At 43.7% G+C, this 11233-nt stretch overlaps 1 protein-coding gene across 1 annotated transcript; it reads right to left on the bottom strand.

Moving 5' to 3' along the window:
• Window positions 1-308: 308 nt before the first annotated feature.
• Window positions 309-2700, bottom strand: LOC123040276 (xaa-Pro dipeptidase-like). Its single transcript, XM_044463163.1, has 8 exons — window positions 2566-2700; window positions 2423-2472; window positions 2269-2329; window positions 2050-2142; window positions 1820-1969; window positions 1317-1448; window positions 1004-1131; window positions 309-459 (listed from the first exon to the last, which is right to left on the bottom strand). Exons 1-8 carry the CDS (start codon window positions 2698-2700, stop codon window positions 345-347), a joined length of 864 nt encoding a protein of 287 aa, XP_044319098.1. The 3' UTR covers window positions 309-344.
• Window positions 2701-11233: the final 8533 nt, after the last annotated feature.

The raw sequence follows: 11233 nt of genomic DNA, 5'->3' as shown, positions 1-11233 counted from the left end.
ACAAGCACAATGATGCTGTTGTTTGTTCAATTTTCTTCTGCAACTAATTGCACCAAAGCTACGGTAGTCGAGCAAACAATTCAGTGGTCTGTGGTCTGTACAAAATCAGAAGGCAGAGGTACCATATGTCGTTTCTTAGTTGGTACTCAACAACTATACAGTTGACAAATTTTTCTTCGGGAAAAGTAGTTAACAGAGAAAAAGGTACATGAACTCTACTGCCTGAAACTAAAATAAAGCATGCCCTGTTCCAAATAGCTAGTATGCATTGAAAACTAATCATTCCAAAGATATTTGAGCTAGTGCTATCGACAACATAATCTGAATTTTTTCGCTGGTGCGATTTACAAGCTCGAGCAAGTAAAAATAACACCAACAAGTAAGCTGCATGCCATAAGCATCATAAAAAAGTGTACCTGGTCATTTGGAGCTCCCGCATGTCCATAATGAAGAGTAGAACTGCAAGATAAGAAGTAGAGTTATATAGCACACAAGATAGTCCAACTCGAAACAAACTCATATACGATAGGCATGGGACTATTATTTTTTAACTAACTAAGAAAACATTCCTACATAACTTTCCGGACTCATCTATTCACAGAAGTCAACAAATAGGCAGTGTTATGCATATAAATAAGTGAACTTGAAAAGGGAGACCTACTGAAATTACAAAAAGTGATCTAGTAGTTCATTCCGACACTAAGGAACTCTATACTAAGATGTTTATCTCCAATCTTTATCTCATACTACAAGAAGTTCATGGTGTTAAGGATTTGAAGAATATTTTCTCTAAGCTTCATCTAGAAACAATGCATAAAAAACTACGTATACTGTTGGCACTGGGATGGTGATTTGGTATTACAATATCCGTTTGTTAGCTCAAGTGACAACTTCTACATATATGTTACACGAAAATGATTAGTAAAACAATTAGTAACAATTTCACCATATTTGTAAGTACTCATTACTTGCTTCACATATTAGACATAATATTTAAACTCGCCTGTTGTGTCCAGTAGCACATATACATGTGTAGGAGCAATGTCGGCAGCCTTCGTGCATAGATGCATGATGAATAAAGATGCTTTCTAACTGATATTCCTTCATGCCTGGTTTTATCTGCCTCATAACCTTGTAAAGTTGAAGTTAACAATCAGATGTGTTTAATTTAACTCTAAAAAAGTGTGTATGTGAGTTAGAAGTAGTAACACCGAAATGATAGATAGACATAGTGAGTATTTCTACCAATAGGATGTCTAAAGTAATACCAGTAGGGAAGTTGGAAACAAACTATTAGCATTGATAACTCTTTATACCTCAATGTGTGCTTTGGAGCTGACATCATTAGCATATTGAATGAAGGCAAGCTCCATGTCAGATTTTATAACACGACATTCATTTAAGATAGGATGAAGCGTGCTTAAATCAGTGTCAAACTTCTCTATCCCCTGGCATGGACAAAGAAAATGCATGGTAAGTTAGTAACCCAAATACATAACAACAAAGACAAAAAGGTGTGGAAGATATTTACTTCTTTATACTTATTAGGTATGTATACCATGTCAGAAAATGTAGATTTGACTTCAAGATGTAGTTGTGGTCCAAAAGAACATAGTAATGCAATATTAATGTGAGTGATTGCGCTTTCCAGTGACAGTATTTTACAAAACCATAAAACTAAGCATTGAGGTTCAAAAGAACATGGCAATGCAATATTAACATGAATAATTGTGCTTTCCAGTGATAGTGTTTGGCAAAACTACAAGACAAAGCATCGTAACCTGTGTCATGCTAGTGTGGCTAATTATATATCACATACCTCAAAACTAGCAGGCTTTGAGTAATTTCCACTGTCAGTATTCTTTCCGTACAAGAGAAAGAGAAGGGGCTCTCCATGCTCACTAAATTTACATTGGAGAACCTGTGCAAGCTCATCAACATAGAAGACAAAATCGACCTTGTACGTATCCTGTCAAGATTTAATGAAATATTAGGCAAAATCGGAGTGTAGCGGCACATGCCCAATATGGCCTCTAGAATATTAAATACCTTGAAAGAAGACAATTCTTTTTCACCATTCCAAACTGCGTCGTCAAGTGTCAACCTTGGAGCAAATAAGATGAATTGTCCAGAGGCAATGTCCTTGGTGAACAACAGAAGGACAAGTTAAAAACATGGCATCAAATAAGCAAGAATTCACATCATAAATAATTAAGCATTGAAACTACACGTATGTATGTGTCATGGAGCTCAAGAAAGAAAACTTACCACTGCATCGTAAAACCCCAGCTCTCGCACACCGAAGAGATAGGCGAAGTAGCTCTCCTGCCTGGAGACATTACCAATGATGGGCGTATCAATTCAATCTGCCATGCATGCAAAAGGGGAAGTAGGGAAACGGCAAAAGGAAAGGCGCGTTCACCTGAAGAGCGGGACGCGGTCGGTGCAGTAAAGAGTCTGCTCCTCGCCGCCCTTGAGAATTGAGACAACAGTAGACGTACCAGATTAGCAGAGGAACCCAAATGGGATAGGGAGAGATCAACGGGGAGCGAGCGTAGAACGAACCTTGAGAAGGACGAGGCCGCGGAGAGGGCGGCCGGAGGCTGAGAGATGAGCTCTAAGCGCGGCGACGAGGCGCTCGCGGTTGCCAGCATGCAGCTCCATGGATACCGCGGGCGGAGCAAGGGAGGAGTCGCTCATCTTGCACCATGCTTTTAAATAGCACGCTATAGCTCCGCTATACCACCCTATAGCCTTTAGAAAATGTCCTCCGGTAAAAACTTTTCGTCCAAACATATGAACAAACATTTTAAATAGTGCGCTATGGCACAGCTATTTATAAGAGCTCGGCTGATAAGGCCTTTAGCGCCCTATTTATTTTTAAAACTATGTCCTGCACACTCCAACTAGTATGAAGTGCGCGATCAAGATGGCTCCTAATATTTGATTTGATCTACGGGTGGATGCGGCACCCAGCTCGAATATATAAACGAGGAAGGGCAAAAATGCTACACGTACGGCCTTTTACGGGACTGCTACAAACCCTTCCATAAAATCTCTCAAGCCCCCCTGATTTTCACCCGTGTGGGACCCCTCACACCCCCATCATCCAATTAAAATATGCCAAATCAGAGATCAGCCTGTAAACTTAAGTAAGCTTCCGTATGTCTAGCAAAACTCCGAGGAAGGGTGTTGGGTTTAACCACGATATAGCGGAGTCCCTGTCCGACACGGACTAGTACGTAGCAATCACCGAATAGGAGTAGGCTATTCAAAGCAATAAAATCCGAAGGCACGATACGGGCCTTTTGCGATCAACTCGATCGGCGTGTCCTCGTGAAGTTGGCGTGTGCGTGTGTTTCGTCGCGTCGGGCCGTCCATGAAGCAAGCCGGCGGCCTTGTCGTTTCATATACGTGCATGTGTTAGCCTTCATTCACGTAAGGATCAATCCACCTGTGTGCTTGCCTGCCTGCCTGCCTGCTTGGTCTAGTTAGCTTCTGGTACGTGCGTGTTCTAGCCAAAAGCACCGGCTAGCTGAGCATCCGGAAGTCAGCTTCGGTCAGAAACATCGGCCTTGTCCGAAAGTACTCGAAGAGTCGGAGGGACCTAGGCCAACAACTGGTTGTTGGCACAGGCCCCCTGCAGTACGTTGGGCGGTAGAGGAGCGAACCGTGTTTTGTCTCTCCTAGGGCACCGCAGCGCTCTGGTAACGACGGTACCCAGGGCTTGAGACTCTTTTGAGACCGTGATTTGATCGAGGTTTTCTTGGTGAGATTTCTTTCTTCCCCTATTTCCACCTTGTGATATCTCATGTGGGATCGGTAGTTTCTCGTTTCTCTGCTTTGTTCGGGGTGATTTAGGGGCAATCCTTGCATTGTTTCCCACCCTTGGTGATGGTGGATCGAGTTCTAGCGCGGCGGCATCGGGGGGAGGTGGGACTGCTGGCATGCAGGTGGATCACCTTCTTTTGGCTGGGGGAAGCAGTGCCGTAGCGTCGTCGCCGTCCGCCTCAGAAGACCCGGCAGTGGCCTTCGATCCTGCATGGGAGGCAGGCCGTTCTGGCTCCGCTACTGGCGTCTAGGACATGTTGGAGCGCCTACGCCTCATGGTGGCGGAAACACAACCGGTGATGGTGGATGACAATGACGATGCTGATCTGGTTGCCCCGGATTGCGCATTGGTTGGGAAGGTCATCTCCCCTACTGTCCCTCACACCAACACTATTGCATTCACAATGAGGCTGGCATGGGAAATCCTAGGGGTCTATTGTTTCACCAGGCGGGCAACAGCCTGTTCGTGGCTGAGTTCAGCACTAAGATGGATAGGGATCGTGTCCTAGATGGCTCTCCATGGATGGTGGGCAAGCATGCTGTCTTACTCAAGGTTTCTGGTCCTAACATACAACCGCTGCAAGTGGAGTTTAAGACTCTCTCTGTATTTGGGCATGTATTATGGCCCTGCCCCATGATTGATGAAAGCCAAACTAGGCATGGAGTTTGCTAAGGCAATTGGAAGAATCGAGTGTGTAGAAGCGGACGCTGGGGTGCTTTCATCGTGTCTGGGCAGACATTCTGGTAGCAGAACCGTTGGTTTGGTATGTCACTCTCAATCTACGAAGACGAAGATGTATGAACCCTATGTTGTTATGTATGTGTGCTTTCCATATTACTTCTACTCGCCTACTCATGTGGTACGCTGGGTCATTCCTCCTGCTTTGTCCAAACCCAGAGACGTGTGATGTGAATGGAGACCTAACCCTACACTCTGACGGACCTGTCCACGAGATCTAGCAGATCCAGGTCAAGCAATAATTCTTCATCCTCGTCTTTTGATCCAAAGAACTGGAGTGGTAATACTAATACCCCCTCTGGTGATGCCAAGTCTGTTGGTACCTGTGGCAAGGCTGTCCACAAAACCGTGAGGGTGATGGGGAAGCTGAGAGACATCCCCTCTCATGAACAACCCATTAGGCAGAGGTCATGGTCGCTCCTCTCGTGGCCAGGTCGTGGTCGGGTTGATGTTGTTGGAAAAGAGATATTCTCATCTTAGAGGATGAAAAGCAGTATGGTTGGGCTTAACCGCATAAGAGGAAGCCCACCAAGAACCTTGTTTGTGTACATATATCAGATGAGCAACCTTCAAGTTCTGCAGGCGTTCTCACTATTGTGGTTTCTGACAAATCTAGAAAAGATGTTGGCCCATGCACTAAAGTGGAGGATAGTGCCTCAAACAAGAAGTAGCGTACTATACCTTCTCGATCGGCAGATCAGACGGAGGCTGCAGAGCAGCCCCACCAAAAGTAATGAGTATTTTTATGTTGGAACTGTCGAGTATTGGGTTTGGCCTTGACGGTTGGCGAGCTTTGCTGGTTTGCGAAGCTTCACCGACCCACCCTCCTCTTTCTGTTCGAGACGAAGATGAGGGATTCTCGTTTTCATAATTTTACTGCTCATACTCTTCTTTACTACAAAACTCTACAATCATGTCTGCGAGCTGGCGCATATACTCCAGGGTGTAGCCAGTGGCCGCTTGAGCACTTTGCGCCCTCCTAGCTAGCACCCTTTGTGCTGGCTACCTATGCGCCGCCAGCATAGGCGTCCTCATCACCGGTGCCTCTTCTTCATCCGTGATTTCTCCTAGACTAGGATCCATCGTAGCTAGGTGTGAAGTGGGGTGGTACGGCGGCTAGGGCAAGTGGGGAGTAGTTCTGGCTGGATTGATTAGTGGTGAGTGGTTTATATTGACACTCAAGGTGTAGGTGACCGCTGTTAGATAGGTGGGTTTTATTGACACTCTAGGTGTAGGTGGGTTTTATTGACATTCCAGGTGTAGGTGGGTTTTATTAACTGTAAAATAAAACCCACATGAAAATTAATATAAATGATATTTTCATCATATCACACTAGCAGAACATATAATTCAGTAAAGTAGTGCGAACCATACGGTAGCAGTCTAACACCTAACCTCCATGTTTGCATTAGGCATTACAACTAAGATCAGAAGATCTACAAATACATCACTTAGATCATCAGCTTCCATGGCTTGTTTATATATATAGAGAGACAAAAGCAAACCTATGCAACAATCTTGTGGAGGTGGCAATCATAGTCACATGTTGAGCTTGGGATCCGGTCTAGAACTTTGCCATCTTCAAATTACTCACATTTTAGATGAATGAAATTTATTTCCTCTTTTAGATGTTTTTGGACCACTCATGCACGTGCCTATGCACTAGGCCCAGCCCGTAGGCTACCACCTCTGTGGCGCGGCAGACCTCGGCCCGCGAGAGAAGGTTCCGAGCCTATGAAAGGTTCCCACACGGGGGCGGTGCATCTTTTTTTTTCACCTTCTTTTTTTCCAGTTGGTTACCCTCCCTCATTGTTACTTCCCCAAGTCCCCATAACCTCTCTCTGACTCTCTCCATCTCCAGTTCAGATCCACACCAGACCTCCTGATCCAGCCATGGCCTCCCCGTGCCTGTCCTTCCCATCAGTCACCAGTCACCACCACCACGAACATGGAGCTCAGCCGTCCACCCTCTCTTCCTCCATCATTCCTGCTATGCTGGTCTCCACCACCGCCTTCTCTAAGTTCACCTCCCCATGTCGCGGTGTCTCTCCATTAAGGGAGCTGCGTTGCTTCCCTCTCCAACAGGCCACCTTCCTCTCATCTCAGATCCCTCCGTCCGTGGTCATGGATGATGTGCAGGCGGCCCGTGCTGCTCCTGGAGCTGCCCTTCTCCTCGAGCTTGGTGTTGCCGTGCTCTCCAACACCATCTACAAGCGTCAGATCCGGCAAGGCGGCCGAAGAACACCAGCATCACGCCCTCCCCACCATGGTAGGCCCAGCTCCTCCTCACGCTGGCGGTTGGCCTCCTCCATCAAGGTCGTGGAACTCCCTCTCCTCTGCAGTGGCCTCAAGGTCGACACTACCACAGAATTGTAAGATTGGTACTGTGTATGATGGTGCTTTGAATGCAATTTCTATGATGAACTGAAGATTTTTTTGTGTGTAAGTTTGAATTATTTCTCGACTTGATGCTCATACAGCGCCTCGCTTCAAATTCCCCACTTCGTCCTGATCTGGTTCAGCTATATACTATGGCTGCTTCTTGGGAGGTTGGGAGTGGGGTATCTCTAATGGTTCGTTGCCCAGGTTTGCTTCTTCAAGCTGCGTGTATGGAAGTTAGAAATTGATTCCTTTTTTTGTCAAAACTGATTTGGTCTATGGCTTCGGTGGAATGTACCAAACTGCTTGGTGCTTGAAAGCGCTTCCCGCGGATGTTTCAGTAGCTTACCATGTGGTCCATGTTTGGTTTGTGGTGGTTTGATGTTACGCGGATGACCAGGATTAGCCGCTGCAGCGTATAAAGATTTGGATTATCTTTGAGCTGGGGTTGCTTCTTTGTTCGTCTTTGAGGGATTGAGCTTCAGATGTATGCATTCTTTTGTGTTGGTCTGCTCATGTATGAGGTAGCAGGTACACCGGATGTATGTATGCAATACACTGGATTTCTTGTTCATCTTTAATGCATTGTGGCAGCAGTACTTTTCTTTATTGTGCACGCTTTTTTTGGGCAGATTTAGACAGAACTTAGGGTTGCTTGATAATTTTCTGATTGTTTGATTCTTCAGGAACATGTGTGTTTGATTTTTCAAGAACAATGAGATTGAACAGGTCGTGTTAGTGCACATATATGAGGTCAAGTGAGTGAGCCTAATAAAATTAGGTTGTGCATTATATAGTCCCTTCATGCATTTCTGTTGCAGATTTGATGTCCATATTTATTTATTTTTTATTCTGTAGACAAGCGCTCGTGATCCAATTATTCAACATAAAATTGAATATAAATGCACAGATTGTGTTAGTCCTACTTAATTATATTGACTCAACTGAATAAGCCTACCAAAATAAGGACATGCATTATACCTCCTTGATGCATCCTGCTTAGTTGAGTTATTATATTGTATGACTATACTGACCTTATTGCGGAAATCCTCTACAAAAATATTTTTAGCTTGCACTGATGATCTTGGTTTTTTATAACCATTTACCTTTTGTAGATACCATGGGGTGTGGAGCATTGCTTTGATTGTTCCAGTAGTGGAATGGGGAATATTTATTAGAAGTATGGAAAATTTCCAGTTTGTTCTTTATCTTGTTCCTATTTTATCCAATAATAATGGCGTATGATAATTGATGAATTAATTGCATTGCATTTATTTGCAATTTGAACAATTATGCGAGCAGATGGTTTGACGATGAAACATGCCCATCATGAGCTGGACTGCAACGCGTAGACTTTCATGCTAGAATATTGTTCTGTGGTCTCTGAGTGTTTCATAATCTTAGAAACCGTAACTGCATATATACTGCTATCCCAATCACCCGTGTTGTTTTAGTTCATTTATGTCTATCAACAACTGGGTAGTTATGTTGATTTTACATTGGTATATGTAGGTTTCAACTATTGAACTAAAAGATCAGAGACTTACAGTCGCCTATATGTTCAACCATGTTCGCATTATGGTAACCAACTATATTATGCAAATTACTGCATAATCAGTGGCATCACATTTCAAACTCTTTCAGTCAACATCCTTCCCAGCCATGCTGATACAATTAATAAGTTATAAAAGTATCCTCCTTGCAGAGGCAAATTTTTTTAAGATCTGGAGCGAATAAATCTTATTTATTCTATATGCATGTAATTCTTGTCAGCATGTACACCACCTCCATACGGTGACCCCGAAGCGGGTTCCCTTGCCTGGCTCTGCACTAACTTCGAATCGTGGTGGTGTTTTGATGGTGTTTGCTCCGAATCAGGGGAGACGGTGGCCAAGGGAGGGAGGTGCGTTCACCGCCAGCTGCGTTCGAGGAGGGCGGCACTGGGGAGATGCTTAGGGATTGGGTGGGCCCTTGTGAAGAAAAGGGAGGAAGAAAAAGTTGGTCAAGTGAAAGAAAGTTGCTCACAATAGAGGTCAGATGTATAAAGGCAGCTCCATCAATGGAACGATGGCAGAAGAAGATGGCACAAGAAGACGACCATGCAAGGAATCATTTGGTGTCAATGTCTAGCATAAATTGTGTCATAATTCAGCAATGGTTTAGCTCCTAAATATGCTATGGCACACACGCACCATCTATATAATTGTAGGTGGCAAAACAATGCATTTAGCATTCAGCAATGCATTTTAGGCGCGACAAAACAATGCATTCATCATCAGTTTACCATGTTGTTCGTGTAGAGCTAACGGTGCATTACTTTTGGCAAGCAGATCACGACAATCAAACCTGGAGGCCTTACTACCACGCCCAAATTCAACTGGTCAATGCCCCCTTTATCTTTGCATGGCCAAGCCCACCGGACAAAATGCATGCATGTTTCCTCAATAAGCTATCAAAACATCAAAGCATGTCTGGTACAAGTGAAAGGGAGCTCTAAATTTTGCTTCAGTTCCTCTGAGCGCTCACCAGCGATCAAAACATTTTACTTGTGGTTACGGACCGTCTGCCAGCGCAGCCCTGCCATTCTCCCCTCGGTTCACGCAACAGCGCAGTCTCAAGACAATCCACATGTGATCAGTTGGGCTTTTGCCATGTCTTATGATTGTTTGTTTATTTACATGAGCCAAGCTTGGTTGGGCATAAAGTAAAAAGGGATCATGTCACTTGGTTTAAACTTCAAAGCTTCGCACTCAGTTATAACATTTTCCTTTTTTATTTTCTAAGTTCGTTTTTTCTTTGGCTTGTCCCATTCAATCTGTACATACTTTGTTTACTTGATAAAAATTGCAGTGGGTTTTTACCCTACTGTTTCAGGTCAAAATAAAATAAAATAAACGAATTAGAGGACATAGTTAATGCCAGTCAGATATCACATCACGTGAATACTAAACTGGAACCGTGGCATTTTCTCAATTTTTGTATTATTTCTTATGCCAGCGAACTGCTAGGATTCTGGTTTGTACACACGATTTAGCATATTGGACTTTAGGATTTAACTTTTTCAAATATATAGTGGCCTTGTGATCAGAACTTGGGTCCTTTGATTCTGCATGGCTGGGGCATCTATTCCCAGTACTAAGATTTCAAAGTAGAAATTAATGTACGAGTATGTTTTGTTTTCTGCCAATCAGCAGTATGTTGCTATCTGGCACAGTATTGTACTAGTCATGGATGCTGGGGTCAATTGTATTTTTAAGTTTCTGGCTTGAATTAAAATAACTAAACTAGCTTCCATTCTTCTCATTTCTAATAAGTATGCAACACGAAACAGTTCAAAATATTTGCATGCACTTGCGCTTCTAGTTTGACTAACGCAAATGTAATAGGATTAGGCAGGGATGGCTTGTAGTGAGAGATTCTTGGCAAAGGTAATATGATTCCTATATTTCTACTTGCTACATATTTGGATCAACAACGAAGGCTTGGGACATTTTCAAGAAAAGTCATCAACAAGATGAAGCCACCTTGGACGCAAGAAGTTAAAGAGGTTGCGGAAGGATCAACAAGGCTTGTCTAGTTGTGTTGGATGCAAGAGGCACTAGTGCAGAACCGGGCAATAGCACCGGTTCGTAAGGCTCTTTAGTGCCGGTTCCACAACCGGCACTAAAGTGTGGTCACTAAAGCCCCCCCCCCCCTTTAGTACCGGTTCAGCACGAACCGGTGCTAAAGGCCAACCACGTGGCACGAGGCAGCTCCGGGGGCAGGGAGCCCTTTAGTACCGGTTGGTAACACCAACCGGTACTAAATGTTTGTGGGTTTTTGTTTTATTTTTTATTTTTTAATTAAATTTGTGTTATCAATTTAATTTAGGATTGTTTTACGTTATAGTGAGTTGTAGTGGTCATCATCATCATCATCATCATCATCGCATATTAATAAATAAATAAACTTTAGCTAGCTTAAAATCATCATAGTTGTCATTATAGTTACCACTACTATTTAATCATCATAGTCATTACCGCTAGCTATCTAATCACCAACATAATCATCGAGTTCACTTTGTAGCAGAAGCAAAGATATCATCGAGTTCAACATAATCATCACCAACATCGAAGTTCGGGACAATACGGACATGCATGAGAGAGGACAAGCTACTCCTGCTGCTCCCTCTCAGGTAGAATAGTACAGAACATGTATAGCTCTCCATCTTCATCATACTGGAGCATGCAGATGAATCTGTCTCCTAATCTTGGGTTGCGCTTCTCCTTGCTGCCCCCTAGTACT

This window comes from Triticum aestivum, chromosome 2B, assembly GCF_018294505.1.
Source record: "Triticum aestivum cultivar Chinese Spring chromosome 2B, IWGSC CS RefSeq v2.1, whole genome shotgun sequence".
Taxonomy (NCBI): Eukaryota; Viridiplantae; Streptophyta; class Magnoliopsida; order Poales; family Poaceae; genus Triticum; species Triticum aestivum.
Note: the sequence above shows the minus strand (reverse complement) of the source record. Positions and strands in the feature narration are given on the sequence as shown.

Bases quoted from the DNA above. Each gene is read 5' to 3' on its own strand.
- LOC123040276 (XM_044463163.1), bottom strand. From the start codon at position 2,700: ATGAGCGACTCCTCCCTTGCTCCGCCCGCGGTATCCATGGAGCTGCAT. The intron at 2,330-2,422 runs GTGAACGCGCCT...TAATGTCTCCAG, and splicing joins GACCGCGTCCCGCTCTTCAG to GCAGGAGAGCTACTTCGCCT. The intron at 460-1,003 runs GCGAGTTTAAAT...CTTATCTTGCAG, and splicing joins TGTGCTACTGGACACAACAG to TTCTACTCTTCATTATGGAC.